We start from the raw sequence: 15,466 nt of genomic DNA, 5'->3' as shown, positions 1-15,466 counted from the left end.
TGTATCCTGACTCTGCTGCCTGCTAGCTGTGTGGTATTGGGCAAGTTACTCAGCCTCTCTGTGCCTTGGTATTCTCATCTGTGAATGGAAAGTTTAATAACAGCATTCTTTGGGCTGTTGAGAGGATCGAATGGGTCAATACACGCAAACTCCTAGAAGAATGCCCGGCACACAGTGAAATCTATGCAGGTGTTCACTTGAAAATAAGAAAGTAGCTGGTTGAGTGGGACTTTCCTTGAACCTGCCTGTTCCCTGAGTTCTGGAGTGTCCGGGTTGGAGCGGACGTTGCGATTGTCTCTGCCATAATTGCACGAGTGTGTGTGTGTGCTCGCATGCACGTGCGTGTTTGTGGCATCCAGCTGTCAGCGCGAGGAGAGCCTTACCCCTGTAAGGGAAGGAACAGCCTCTCCCCTGCTGACAGCTGCAGACACACCCTGAGCTGTGGCCCCAGCTCATCGCTCCAGTCAGCTTGGACACGTGCCGCGAAGCAAAGTGCACGGTTGGATGGTCTGTGCATACAAGGCTTTAAACAGGGCAGTCTGAGTTTGGGACTTTACAGGTCAACATGCCTATCCCTGATTGGGCCTTTTTGGTTTAAGGAGCCTTATTTTCATTTCAATCCAGGTGAGTATCGTCTCAGCAGTTGCTCTGTTTGTTGCTCCTAGAATAGTATGCTTTGCTTTAGTTTTGAAACTTGTTTGCAGAAAAATAAAACCAAGCAGGCAGCTCGCAATGAGCCCTGGGTACTGTGGCACGGGGCAGGTCCAGATTCTCCTTTTCAAAGCTCAGTGGGCGAGTGGTGGAGGTGGGGCCTGGGGACTACTGGGAGATGCAGTCCTGCCGAGCAGCCTGGGGCATCTGCTCGTGCTGGCGAGTCCTGCACCCCCCGAGCCTCAGGCTCCCCATCACAAAAATGGGATGTTACTGGAGACAACCAGATATGGTTGCTGTGAGGATTAAATAGAATTAATTGTGATCATAGGCATACTTAGCACAATGCTGGCACGTGGGACAAGCTCACTAAGTATAGCTGCTAACATTATTAGCACTAGTGGTACTAATTAGTACTAATTATTATTATTGGCAAAATGGTGCTTTTGTGGAACAGCTTTTTGAAGTATAATTTGCACCCCCCCAAATTCGCTTGTTTGGAGCGAGCCACGCAGCCACTTGTTAGTAAGTTCCAGAGCCGTGCAAGCCTCTCTGGTCTGGTTTTAGAGCATTTTTGTCATTGCAGAAAGATCCCTCTTGCCTGTCTGCAGCCAGTCCCTGCCACCCCAGCCTCAGGCAGCTGCTAACCCGCTTTCCGTCTCCACAGATGCGGACGATTCGTGACAGTGGAACAATAGTGCTTTTGCACAGCACTTTTTTTCATCCATTCCTCACGCTGGTCCCCTTTTTCAGGTGCATAAACTGAGTCTAAAAGGTTAGAGGAATGCGCAGGGTGCATAGGAATTGGAGCGCAGAGGCTCTGAGTGCAGGCGTCTGTCCTCTGGTCCTCAGGTGGCATGAAGTGTTCAGGAGCAAGTGGACCTGGCAGATAACCTGTGGGCCTGTCCCGCAGGCAGGAGCCTTCCCGATGCCCCTCACCCTCCTGTCGCGTTCTCCACCGTAAGCGTCCGGTAGGCTCCGTGCTCTCTGGGTCTTGGCTGGCTCTTCCCCGAAATGCAAAGCGTGGGGTGCATCCAGCCCTGCTCGAGAGGGGCTCAGAGGAGATCCAGCCCGACTGCCGGAGCCCTCTCCTCCCTCACCCCCGCAGGAGTATTTGGCCTGTGGAAGCTGGTCCAGGCCCATGTCATGGTCAAGGGGCCCGAATGTGGAAGGTCCCGGTATTAGTAGCCGGTGCTGTTATTTCCTCAGCCAAGTCACCGAGGCTGTGCCTCAATTTCCTTGTCTGTCCAGTGGCGGTGGCCCTGCTTCCCACCTCAGCGGTTGTGGGAAAGTGCTTAGCAGGGCGCCGGGCACTCGGGAAGGGCTCAGTGGCAGCTTGAGTGAGTGTGAGCTAAGACATCAGAATAATAAAAGCCGGTCCAGCCTGGCAGGGGTGGAGGCCTGGCAGGTCCCCCAGCTCCAGCCACCTCCTCCCTTGGGTCCCTTTTGTCTGCGCCCCGCAGAGCCCAGCTGGCAAGAGCTGGGAATTAGCAGGCAGGGGATCAGGCCTCCCGCGCGGCTCATCTGGGGAGCTGACAGTGGCTGCATCCTTCCTGCCTGAAGGGCTCGTAATGTGAGGCCCCCAGGGGAGAAGGTGCCCTTGCCCCTGGGGGTGCTCCGGGAGGCACCTCGAGCTGGGCTGGGCGTGGGGCTTCAGAGGTGGGGTGGCTGTCAGGAGACTCGGAGCTGGGAGCCTTGGAGAGCGCATCCATCGGGCTGAGGTTTGCTGGAGGTGCCACCTAGGGTCAGGTGGGTCTTTACGCGGTGACACTGGAGGGCCTAGGAGAGCTGGGGGTGTGGGCTAGGACCAGGCTCAGCACCAGCTACGAGGGACCCCCAAGACCCTCCGCCAGTCTTACTCTCTCATTAAGTCCGGGCCGGCAGCTTGTGTGGAGAGCTGGCCTGGGAGCCGCGGGGTGTGACTGCGTGAGTGTGCGTGTCGGCAGGCGAGTGCGTGCACGGAGGGCCGAGTTTCCGTGGGTGACCGTGTGCGTGCGCGGGTGTGTGCACACGTGTGCCAGTGCTCCTGCGCTGCGAATGTGTGCGCCTGCGCCTTTCCTCGCTGAGGGTCTGGGCTGCCCCTGGGCCAGCCTTACGTCTGGGCTGTCCTCGAGGCTCTTTTGAGACTCGGCAGGCTGAGGCTGGTGGCTGTTTCTTGGGGGTTAGGAGAGCAAGGTCGGAGCCAAATCTGAGCTTTTGTTTGTCTCTCCCCTGCCTGCAGCAGCCTGCGGTCTGTTTCATTCATTATTAAGTTTTAAATCTGCCCGAAGAGAAACTTGAGACCCTGCACTCATGCCTTGCTTGGGCTGGCTGCTTTCGACCTGGCGGGGACCTCGGGGCTTCCTGTGCTGTGTCCTGTGTGCTTTTGTTTTCCCAGGAACGCCAGCCTTTAGGTTTGTTTAAGTTTCCGCCAGGCTGGGTGAGGCTGGATGGGCCGATGAGGGGGGACGATCCCAGGGAGGGAAGGGGTCCGGGAGCCTCTTCTCACCTCGGGGCTCCGAGCTCTGTGGCTGTCCGCGTCCTGGTCCTTCCCCTGTTCCCCGGACCACCGGCCATCTCCCGAGGTCCCTGGTGGGCTCGGGGGAGTAGAAACAAAGCACACAGCCCCCTTCGGGGTGGTCAGGGCTGGGAAGTGCGTCTTCAGTGCCCTAAGCTGCTCCCTGCTCCCCGTCGGAGCTAGAGTCTGATGTCACTGTGCCCTGTGGTTGCACGCCTCCCGGTTGTCCATACCTGAGACAGCAGCTTCCAGCCCCACCGGCCCCGTCCCTCAGAGCGTGCAGCCTGGTACGATTCGGAAAGGCTGTCTTTCTTGTTTTTGTTTTTTTCCAAAATTTTGCCCATGCCCCTAAGGACAGAGGGATCCCCCTCCAGGGTTGGGGGCTGGAGGGTGTTGATCAGGTGGGGGACTTGTCCTCCTTTTGGCCTGTGGGGCGCATGGGCTGTGAGGCCATGTCTGGTGACTGTGTCCAAGGCTGTCCCTGCGCCCTCCATCAGGGAGGTGGCAGAGTCGCCGCGGGTGGGGTGGGGTGGGGTGGGGGTGCCGCGTCCGGGCCCCCGCAGTGTTGCTGAGGGAAAAGCCATTCCCTGCCGTAACCCGCCGCCCCGCTGCCGTGTCCTGTGCCGCGGGAAGGCCTCGTGTCCACCCGCTTCCGGCCCCCGCCCCTCCCCCTCCCCGCACAGTTGGCCAGCTGCACAGCCTCAGCCCGCGCCGCGAGAGGCTGCCTGTCCTTGTTTCTCGGCAGCCCTGGGGATTGCCTCTAATCTCCTCCCTGCCTCCCCTGCAGATGGTGATGACGACCCACAACTCTCCTGGGTGGCCTCGTCTCCCTCCAGCAAGGATGTTGCGTCACCCACGCAGATGATCGGAGATGGCTGCGACCTCGGCCTCGGCGAGGAGGAAGGGGGCACGGGCCTGCCATACCCTTGCCAGTTCTGCGACAAGTCCTTCATCCGCCTGAGCTACTTGAAGAGGCACGAGCAGATCCACAGCGACAAGCTGCCGTTCAAGTGCACCTACTGCAGCCGGCTCTTCAAGCACAAGAGGAGCCGTGACCGGCACATCAAGCTGCACACGGGCGACAAGAAGTACCACTGTCACGAGTGCGAGGCGGCGTTCTCCCGCAGCGACCACCTCAAGATCCACCTGAAGACCCACAGCTCCAGCAAGCCCTTCAAGTGCACCGTGTGCAAGCGCGGCTTCTCCTCCACCAGCTCGCTGCAGAGCCACATGCAGGCCCACAAGAAGAACAAGGAGCATCTGGCCAAGTCGGAGAAGGAAGCCAAGAAGGACGACTTCATGTGCGACTACTGCGAGGACACCTTCAGCCAGACGGAGGAGCTGGAGAAGCACGTGCTCACGCGCCACCCGCAGCTCTCGGAGAAGGCGGACCTGCAGTGCATCCACTGCCCCGAGGTCTTCGTCGACGAGAACGCGCTGCTGGCCCACATCCACCAAGCCCACGCCAACCAGAAACACAAGTGCCCCATGTGTCCCGAGCAGTTCTCCTCGGTGGAGGGCGTCTACTGCCACCTGGACAGCCACCGACAGCCCGGCTCCAGCAACCACAGCGTCAGTCCCGACCCCGTGCTGGGCAGCGCGGCCTCCATGAGCAGCGCCACGCCCGACTCCAGTGCCTCGGTGGAGCGTGGCTCCACCCCAGACTCCACCCTAAAGCCGCTGCGGGGGCAGAAGAAGATGCGGGACGAGGGGCAGGGCTGGTCCAAGGTGGTCTACAGCTGCCCCTATTGCTCCAAGCGGGACTTTAACAGCCTGGCCGTGCTGGAGATCCACTTGAAGACCATCCATGCGGATAAGCCCCAGCAGAGCCACACGTGTCAGATCTGCCTGGACTCCATGCCCACTCTCTACAACCTCAATGAGCACGTGCGCAAGCTGCACAAGAACCACGCCTACCCTGTAATGCAGTTCGGCAACATCTCCGCCTTCCACTGCAACTACTGCCCCGAGATGTTCGCGGACATCAACAGCCTGCAGGAGCACATCCGTGTCTCCCACTGCGGCCCCAACGCCAACCCGCCCGATGGCAACAACGCCTTCTTCTGCAACCAGTGCTCCATGGGCTTCCTCACCGAGTCCTCCCTCACTGAGCACATCCAGCAGGCCCACTGCAGCGTCGGCAGTGCCAAGCTGGAGTCTCCCGTCATGCAGCCCGCGCAGTCCTTCATGGAGGTCTACTCCTGCCCCTACTGCACCAACTCGCCCATCTTTGGCTCCATCCTGAAGCTCACCAAGCACATCAAGGAGAATCACAAGAACATTCCGCTGGCACACAGCAAGAAGTCCAAGGCAGAGCAGAGCCCGGTGTCATCTGACGTAGAGGTGTCTTCCCCTAAGCGGCAGCGGCTCTCGGCGAGCGCCAACTCTATCTCCAATGGCGAGTATCCTTGCAATCAGTGCGACCTCAAGTTCTCCAACTTTGAGAGCTTCCAGACACACCTGAAGCTGCACCTGGAGCTGCTGCTACGGAAGCAGGCGTGCCCACAGTGCAAAGAGGACTTCGACTCCCAGGAGTCCCTCCTGCAGCACCTGACGGTGCACTACATGACCACATCGACCCACTACGTGTGCGAGAGCTGTGATAAGCAGTTCTCCTCGGTGGACGACCTGCAGAAGCACCTGCTGGACATGCACACCTTTGTGCTGTACCACTGCACCCTGTGTCAGGAGGTCTTCGACTCCAAGGTGTCCATCCAGGTGCACCTGGCGGTGAAGCACAGCAACGAGAAGAAGATGTACCGCTGCACGGCCTGTAACTGGGACTTCCGCAAGGAGGCCGACCTGCAGGTTCATGTCAAACACAGCCACCTGGGCAACCCGGCCAAGGCACACAAGTGCATCTTCTGTGGGGAGACCTTCAGCACCGAGGTGGAGCTGCAGTGCCACATCACCACGCACAGCAAGAAGTACAACTGCAAGTTCTGCAGCAAGGCCTTCCACGCCATCGTCCTGCTGGAGAAGCACCTGCGGGAGAAGCACTGCGTGTTTGATGCCGCGGCCGAGAACGGCACGGCCAACGGGGTGCCCCCTACAGCCACCAAGAAGGCCGAGCCCGCTGACCTGCAGGGCATGCTGCTTAAGAACCCCGAGGCGCCCAACAGCCACGAGGCCAGTGAGGACGACGTGGATGCGTCGGAGCCCATGTACGGCTGTGACATCTGCGGGGCGGCCTACACCATGGAGGTGCTGCTGCAGAACCACCGGCTGCGGGACCACAACATCCGGCCGGGCGAGGATGACGGCTCGCGCAAGAAGGCCGAGTTCATCAAGGGCAGCCACAAGTGCAATGTCTGCTCACGGACTTTCTTCTCGGAGAATGGGCTACGGGAACACCTGCAGACGCACCGGGGCCCGGCCAAGCACTACATGTGTCCCATCTGTGGCGAGCGCTTCCCCTCACTGCTCACGCTCACCGAGCACAAGGTGACCCACAGCAAGAGCCTGGACACGGGCACCTGTCGCATCTGCAAGATGCCCCTGCAGAGCGAGGAGGAATTCATCGAGCACTGCCAGATGCACCCCGACCTGCGCAACTCCCTCACGGGCTTCCGCTGCGTGGTCTGCATGCAGACGGTCACCTCCACTCTGGAGCTCAAGATCCATGGCACCTTCCACATGCAGAAGCTGGCAGGCAGCTCGGCCGCATCCTCCCCCAACGGGCAGGGGCTGCAGAAGCTCTATAAGTGTGCCCTGTGCCTCAAGGAGTTCCGCAGCAAGCAGGACCTGGTAAAGCTCGATGTCAACGGGCTGCCCTATGGCCTCTGTGCTGGCTGCATGGCCCGCAGTGCCAATGGACAGGCGGGTGGCCTGGCTCCGCCTGAGCCCGCCGACCGGCCCTGTGCTGGCCTCCGCTGCCCCGAGTGCAGTGTCAAGTTTGAGAGTGCTGAGGACCTGGAAAGCCACATGCAGGTGGACCACCGCGACCTCACGCCAGAGACCAGTGGGCCCCGGAAAGGTACCCAGACGTCGCCAGTGCCCCGGGTAAGTGCCGCCCGCCTGAACCTGCCCTGCTCCCAGGCTCCATGGACCCCACCGGAGCCGCACACCCTGAGCGCCGCATTCCTGGCGGTGCTGCCTTTAGCGCTGCGTGCGTGCGCTGGTTGAGCACAGTGGCTCTAGGCAGGCTCCTTGAGTTTGAACCACAGTGTTGCCATTTCCTTCCCAGCCACGTGACATTGTTTATGTCTCTGGGCCTCATTTGTCAAGTGCTCATCTGTAAAATGAGAATGACAACCGTCTGGACGTTGGGAACTGTTGTGGGGCCAGTGACGGTGGCTGGCGCGTGGCCGATGCACAGTGAGCGCTCTGTCGCTGCCGGCTGGCCTCGTTGTTATTGATCTGTGGAGGATTTCATTGTTTGCGTACTGGGTCTCCCTAACTTCTTTGGCTTTAGAGCTGGCATTCTTTTGACAACCCGTGCAGACAATACACATATTTGAAGGGCGGAGAACCTGGTGCTCCAGGCTCACTCGGCTAGTCATCATCCCCAGCTGATGCTGTTGTCATCCACGGTGTCGTTGCCCTCAGTGCAGTGGCTGGTGTGCAAGGCCCTTAGAAATGGTTCTGATTGCTGTTATCGTCATTGATTGATAGATTGATTCATTCATCAAATTTTTCCTGAATGCCTGTTGTGCCTGGAGCTGCCTGGGAGCCAGGAGCCCCAGAAACGGCCCTGCCTTGTGGGCCCGTGGACCAGGGGAACCACAGGCCCACAGCGGGTGGCGTTCAGTGAGGCAGAGGAAGTCTGGGCTCTTGGTGGGTCCACACAGGCCGTGGGAACAGGGCTGAGAGGCCCCGATGGTGCGCCTGGAGCCTGCGTGGCCCTGGGGTGTCAGGCAGCGTGGGCCTGAGTTCTCACTGAGTCTGTGTTGTCTGTTCCCAGACTGAGGAGGTGCCAGGCGGGTCTCAGGAGAATCTTTCCCTCAGGGGCCACTGCCGGCGCCATTGGCAGGGAAGCAGGATTTGGGAAGGGCTGCCCGCCACGGGGGCCTGCCGGGACACAGGGCTGTTTGCTGGGGTGTTTGGTGCTGGGACCAGAACTCAGGCCTGAGCCCTGGGATTCTGAGGGGCGAAGGAGACAGATGAGAGGAGGGCTGGAGAGAGTGACGGAGAACCCGCAGTGGAAGAGACCTTAGAGCCTCTGCCCAGTCCCTGGTGCTGCACATGGGCCCACGGAAACCCAGTGAGCTGGAGGGACCGTTCAGGGACACCTGGCCAGGAGAGCAGCACCTGAAGGAGGACACAGCTGCGTGTAGGGCGTCCAGTAGGACACCCTTCGGAGGTCCTGAGCATGGGCACTGGTCACCACTGCCCAGCGTATGCTTGTAGGTTGGCCTGGGTCTTGGGGAGCATTTGGGCCCTGCAGTCAGGTGGCCTGGGTTAAAATCTCTCTCTCCCAGGACCCAGCAGTGACTTGACTTCTCTGGGCCTCTGTCCTCCCCTGCAAAGCCAGTGGGTCACAGTTATGGTAATTAATAGTGACGGTAGCAGTAGTAAGCCTCATGTCTAGCTCCAGAGCCACCACTACCTAGGGGGCATGGTGGCCGGGATGGTGGTTTTTAACCTCTGTCTTTTTAACCAGCGTCTGCTCTGACTGGTCGGTGCCGGGTGGGTCCTCACCAGCTGCTAAATACTGTGGCTGTTGCCTGTGCTGACCCCCGTGTTGTGCTCTGAGGATTAGATGAGTCAGTTAAGTTCCAGGTACACAGTAAACAATCTGCACCTACCGAGGGATAAGGACGTGCCGAGCACTTTCCTTCTGTTTAATCCTCATAACTTTTCATTTTGCAAATGAGGAAACTGAGGCATAGAACCATACAGTCCTTTGCCTCAAGCCGCTGGCTCTCAAGAGGCAGAGGGGGATTTGAGCCCAGGCAGTCCATCTGGTGCCGCAGCCCGTGCCTTGGCCCAGGACTCTGCCCAGAAACCCTGGAGCCCATCCTGGCTGCAGGAAGGGTGAGGCTGGCTGGGCTGGGGTCCAGGGTGGCCATGCCCCATGCTCAGGCTATGGGACAGCGTGGCTGTGCCGGGCCCCTGTGCCCGCTTCTCCCGGGTGCACTCCAGCCTAGGATCACCCCTCCCTTTCGGCACCGCCCACGACTGAGCTGGGTTTCCTGATGGACAAGGAGCTGTTCCCTTGCCTCTACCGCCTTGGGTGATTCGAGCCTCCCCAGTCTGCCCTGGATCCAGCATCAACTACCACTTGGTAAAAGCCCCTACTAAGTGCAAGGTGCTCTCTTGGGTACCAACTCGTATGTCATCCCATGGCAACGGCCTGGGATTGCTGTGGCCTCTGTTTCGGCAAAGAGGGGATCCATGCTGAGAAAGGTGTCGCCATGTGCCCACAGATGTGCAGCTGTGTGTGGCCGTGCAGGGAATGAAGCCTGAGGGGTCTGTTTCCTGGGAGCCCCACAGCCTTCTCCTCCCTTCCGTCAGGCCGTGCGGACGATGGGTGAGCTGCAGTCACATCCCTGCCTGCCTAGAGGCCCGGGCAGACGGGCCATTTGCAGAAAGAAGTAGACAAAGCCCAGGTGGCCCCAGCCAAGGCAGCATTCTCTGGGGCCCTGCCCCTGCCTGGGCACGCCTCGGGGCAGAGGCCCAGCTGTCTGTTAGCCCACCCTTCTCCTCCCCTAGGACTCGCTCATGTGAGAACAGTCTCTGGGGGCTTTACAGGGGCTTGGGGGCTGGCAGGCTGGGACCCTCGGGAGTGTTTCCATAGCAACCAGCTCTCGGAGGACTGGGTTCCCGTGGGGCCGAGGCTGCTGTCAGCTGAAACGTGAAGCATTGAGTTTCTACCTCCCCTTCTGTTCATGGGTATAACTTCACCCAACTTGAGGCCAGTGTGGGTGTAACTTGGCCCTCCATGCCCTCAGCTGGTCCCCATGGGGCCTTCCTCTGCCAGGTGTGCGGCCTGGGTGCTCTCACAACCCATTTTACAGCCAGGTAAACACACATCCAGAGCACAGGGCTTGTCTGGGTCCCACTAGCTTTCTGTCACCTAGAACAGGCTTGTCCAGGGAGGTCTGGGGCGTGGAGCCGGGAATGGCAGCTAAGACAGTGGGTTCCAGAGGGGCCGACCAGGCACTGAGTCCCACCTCCCCAGCACAGGGCTTGGACCAAGTGGTGCAGCCTCTTGAAACTCCTCCTCTCCATCCCCGAGGTGGAGCCTGCAGAGGGTGGTGAGTACTCAGTATGAAGCTGCCTGCATACAGCAGGCACTCAGTAAGTGGCAGCTGTGACCATTGTCATGGAGAGGCAGGAGCTCCCTTGTCTTTTCTGTCTCTCCCTCCTTTCTTGGAGGGCCCAGCCTGTCCTTCCCCCTCCCTCTCCGGCTCTGCCACTCTCAGGTGTGTTTTCCTTCTGCCCACAGCCTCCCACGGAGGCTGCCCAGGGCTGTGCCGGGCGAGGCGGCCCTGGCGGCGGCCCTGGAGCTCAGCTTTGCTCCTCCTGGGCGGGGCCCCAGGGCGGGGGCTCGCGGCAGAGGAGGCGCTTTGGGCCTCCCATTCCATCTTTCTGTAATTATGTCTCCTCGCGGGGTCTGAAGCTTGGGAGGAGGAGGGGCCGGTGCGGGGTGGAGAAGGGGGACAGACCAAGAGTAGACACTGGGGTGAGGACTGGGGGCTGGCCAGGTTTAGAGGGTGTTCGGGCTGGTGAGCCTGTGTGTGTGTGTGTGTGTGTGGGTGCACACATGCACACGTATGCATCCGTGTGTGTGTTCACGAGGGTGCATGTGGGGGTCTGCACTCATGTCTTTGTACGGGGAGCTGCCTGCAGCTCGGTGGGCGTATTTGAGAGTGTCAGCGTTCCAGTGAGAGAGCTGAAGGCGTATGTGTCTGGGGACAGGTTTGGATATGTCCATCGGTGTGGCCTTGTGGGTCCCCGTTCCTCTGGGGCTGCTGCACATACATATCTGGTTTTAGGTTGCGTGCACAGGGGTCATAGGCGTGTTTTTGAGGGTCTTGTGTGTCGATGGTGAGGGTGAGTGTGAGCGTGTGGACACGGACGTGTATGCTCGCACTTCTGTGTTTGTGTCGTGTGTTGGTGTGTGTTGTCAGCAGGTCCCCTGGCTCCTCCCTCCAGAGTCCCCTGGGGCCTGTGTTGCCACGACAAAGAGCCCATTACTTGGCAGTGCCCTTCCTGCCACCAAGGGGCAGTGGAGGGCGTGTGGGTGGCCTCTCTTCCTGCCCAAGCCCCTGGTGATGTTCATGCCAGCGCAGGGAGCTCCCTTCACTCACCTGTCCCTTTGGGGGACAACCAGATCACTTTGATCACGGACGGCTCCCTGCACCCGCTGTAGCCTCCAGAGACTTCCACCCAAGCACATCTTGGAGGGGGACATGGTCTTCCTCCCCCGCCATGGCCACAGCCTGACACCACCCCCTTCCTCCCACCCACAGGGCGGTGGCCCTGTCCAGCAGGACTCCCCAGGCTTCCTTGGGAAGGAGCCTCCTGCGTGCGCTTCATTCCTGCATTCACTTGTTTGCTCCTCATTCACTTGTTCAAGCGCCAGGGGCTCTCGTACTTGCCAGGAAGAGTGGGCGGGGGCACGTGCGCGGCAGAATTAATAGTTTTGAAGGGAGAGACGGCCAGATGGTTCCCCTTTATGAGCATGGTGCTCTAGAACTGTGCCCCTGAGCAGCCCTCGGTCCCCGCTGGACCCCAATGGCCTGAACGTCTCCCCGTGTGTGAGGCTGCACTCCCCATCCTGCGCTACCTTCCATCTCCACTCCCTGCTCCCTGAGCTCACCCAGCTCTTTCTGGGGCCTCTCCACGCTGAGTGCCTGCTTCTCAGCCCTGTGCCGTGGCATGTCCTGAGGACACACTGAAGATGCCAGTTCTCAGAGGCTCCTGGTCTCATCAGAGTGGGTCTTGGAGCTGGAGCAGGGACCTTGCTGTTGGAGCCTGAAGCACCCAGCACCAGCTTCTCCAGTTGTTTCTTCCTTCATGCACTTATTTGTTCAGCATTTTCTTAGCGCCAACAATACTCATGATAAAAATTAAATAATTATTAGGCTTTCACCTTGGTTCAGGCCCTATGCTAAGGTGTTGGGTTTCTAGGATATTAAAGTCATCTTTTGTTCTCTTTGCCCCTTCTGCCCTAATAGAGTGCTTTGCATATTTATTCTGCAACTTCGCTCATGTGCTCAACAAGTGCTTATTGAACACTTGGTCTGCGCTGCCTCAAAGGTGGACAGAACACACTTCTGGCCCACTGGGTGCTCCGACTGTGATGGGGGAAAGACAGTCAGCCACAATACAACAGTGTGTTAATTACCCATATGGTTTTAACATAAGCTCGGGGGCCTGGGTGGGGGGTCTGCACCCATTCTGGGGTGGGAAGAGAGGGTGTCTCAGAAGAGGTGGCACTTGGACTGAACCCTCAAGGATGGAGGGTTGGATCTGGGTTCTCAGCCAAGAAATCTGAAGTCCTACTCCCTTTTCCAGGCATAAGAGAAGCCTCATCATCCCAGGAGCCAAAGTGGTCTTCAAAAAACTTAGATATTTTGGTTCCCAGTACTACCCTCATTCTTCAAAAAACCCACAGCCGTAGTCCTTCCCCCAGACAACACCACCTCTGTCCTCAGGGGGCTGGTTTCACAACTGCTCAGACTTACTTATAAAAGTAAGGCCCATTCTTTGGAATGAATCTGTAAGAAGATTTGAAGTTTTTTATCTCCATTTTTCTGCCCTTACTATGAAAAGGCAGCTGGTAAAAGCCTCTGTGTGTGGAGACCAGCTGTAGAATCAGCTGGGGTCATGTGTGCTTAGGGCTGATGAGGAATTCCTTGGCCACTCTTGAGCACTGAAGTTGGAAAGAACTGTGTCCCCACATGGTTCTTAGGGTAGGTAAATGGATGAGAAAGTTGTTGGATGGCTAGAAAGATGGATGGATGGATGGATGGATGGATGGATGGATGATGGATAGGTGGATGGATGGATGGATGGGTGGATGGATGGATGGATGGATGATGGATGGGTGGATGGATGGATGATGGATGGGTAGATGGATGGATGATGGATGGGTGGATGGATGGATGATGGATGGGTAGATGGATGGATGGATGAATGGATGGATGGATGATGGATGGGTGGATGGATGGATGATGGATGGGTGGATAGATGGATGTATGGATGGGTGGATGGATGGATGATGGATGGGTGGATGGATGGATGGATGAATGGATGGATGGATGGTTGAGTGGGTGAATAGTTGGGGGTGGGTGGATGTGTGTGTAGATGGATGGGTAGTTGGATAGATGGATGGGTGGTGGCTGGGTGGCTGGATAGGTGGATAGATGGGTGGGTAGGTACATGATAGGTCGGTTGGAGGGTGGATGATGTGTGGATGGCTGAGTGGGTGGATGGATGAATGGGTGGATGAATGGATGGATGAAAGGATGGGTGGATGATCTATGGGTGGGTGGGTGGATGTGGATGTGTGTATAGATGGATGGATGGGTAGACAAAGGGTAGCTAGGGGGATGGATGGATAGACTGATGGATGAATAGATGAATGGATGGGTAGATGGAAGATAGATGAATGTGTGGTTGGATGGGCAGATGGAGGGTGGAAGGATGGGTAGATGGAGGATAGACAAATGGGTGGATGTTTGGGTGGATGGAGGATAGACAAATGGGTGAAGGGGTGGATGTGTATGTAGATGGATGGATGGGCAGATGGAGGATGGATGAATGGGTGTATGGATGGGTAGATGGAGGATGGATGAATGGGTGTATGGATGCGCAGACGGAGGATGGATGAATGGGTGGATGGATGGGCAGATGGAGGATGGATGAATGGGTAGATGGTTGGGTAGATGAATGGATGAATGGGTAGATGGGTGGGTAGATGAATGGATGAATGGGTGGATGGATGGGCAGATGGAGGATGGATGAATGGGTGGATGGATGGGCAGACGGAGGATGGATGAATGGGTGGATGGATGGGCAGACGGAGGATGGATGAATGGGTGGATGGATGGGCAGACGGAGGATGGATGAATGGGTGGATGGATGGGCAGACGGAGGATGGATGAATGGGTGGATGGATGGGCAGACGGAGGATGGATGAATGGGTGGATGGATGGGCAGATGGAGGATGGATGAATGGGTGGATGGATGGGTAGATGAATGGATGAATGGGTGGATGGATGGGCAGATGGAGGATGGATGAATGGGTGGATGGGTGGGTAGATGAATGGATGAATGGGTGGATGGACGGGTAGATGAATGGATGGAGAGATAGATTTGCCCTTCCAAGCAGATCAGCCTCCCTCCGCTCCCAGAAAGATTCAACTTGAGACGAGGCAAGAGTTTCCCAGCTCTAGCAGAGGAGCAGCTCACCTGGACTGTAGCCCCATGCCCCTTCCCTAGGCTGGTAGAGCTGGATCTAGAAGGAGGTGGGAAGGGAATGGCTTGGGGATACATGGGAGGGGACTTCTGGAAAGTCTTGAGACAGGCCCTCCAGGAATTTTTGTTTTTCTTTTCTCTACCTCCTGACTCTCGAATTACTTTCTTTTTGATTTCCAAACAGAAAAAAACATACCAGTGCATCAAGTGCCAGATGACCTTCGAGAATGAGAGAGAGATCCAAATCCACGTTGCCAACCACATGATTGGTAAGAGAGCATTTCTTCATTGGGGTTTGACATTTGCAGCACCAGTCATTGTTTTACTGACTTCTAGGCCGAGAAGTCTCTTCTAGACAGAGCCGTCGTGCTGTTGCCTAGACATCTCAAATGGGAATAAACTGTCAGAGTGGGAACGCCTTCTCCATCTCAGTCTTCTTGTCGCGGCCCACTCACATCGCAATCAGACTTCTGACAATCTCTTCCATTTCCCAGCATAAATTTCCCTCCATTTCTGAAACAAAGTGCTTTCCAGTTGTCAAGCACTCAGGGTCAATTATGCTTCAATTTCATATGTCATGACATTGAATAGATTTAACTGCTCACGTTTCCCCACTCAACATGGTGAATTCCTCAAGCACGTTGTCAAAACAGAATGGTTACCAAGTTATTTTGGTGCTTTTCCTATTCCTCTTCAAGTGGTTTGGACTTAGGAAAATTCATCCTTTCTAGAAGGGGGGCTTTCAAGGTCCCGGAGAGTCGCACCCTGGCACAAGGCACTGGGGGGCTGTGCGGTCTCTCTTGCCTCGGGCGGGTGGGCGCGGTCCCCTGGCAGCTGGGGAAGCCCTGCTGGGCGAGAGAAGGCACCACTGGTGTCCTGACGGGCATGGAGGTTCCCAGGGCAGGGGCAGGCTGGGGCGGGCTGGGGCCTCGGAGAGCTTGGTGCCTT

The 15,466-nt window shown here is 57.6% G+C and overlaps 1 protein-coding gene across 2 annotated transcripts in view; it reads left to right on the top strand.

Annotated features, from left to right (window-relative positions):
- Positions 1-15,466, top strand: part of ZNF423 (zinc finger protein 423) — a 313,414-nt gene that overhangs the window by 177,031 nt on the left and 120,917 nt on the right. For both annotated transcript variants that reach the window (XM_012788967.2, XM_012788972.3), the window contains 2 exons: positions 3,936-7,150; positions 14,703-14,787. In XM_012788967.2, the coding sequence (XP_012644421.2) occupies positions 3,936-7,150; positions 14,703-14,787 (3,300 nt within the window). The remainder of the gene's footprint in view (positions 1-3,935; positions 7,151-14,702; positions 14,788-15,466) is intronic.

This window comes from Microcebus murinus, chromosome 20 (genome assembly GCF_040939455.1).
Source record: "Microcebus murinus isolate Inina chromosome 20, M.murinus_Inina_mat1.0, whole genome shotgun sequence".
NCBI classification, from domain to species: Eukaryota; Metazoa; Chordata; class Mammalia; order Primates; family Cheirogaleidae; genus Microcebus; species Microcebus murinus.
The sequence above is the reverse complement of the archived record's forward strand: the minus strand, read 5'-3'. Positions and strand labels throughout refer to the sequence as shown.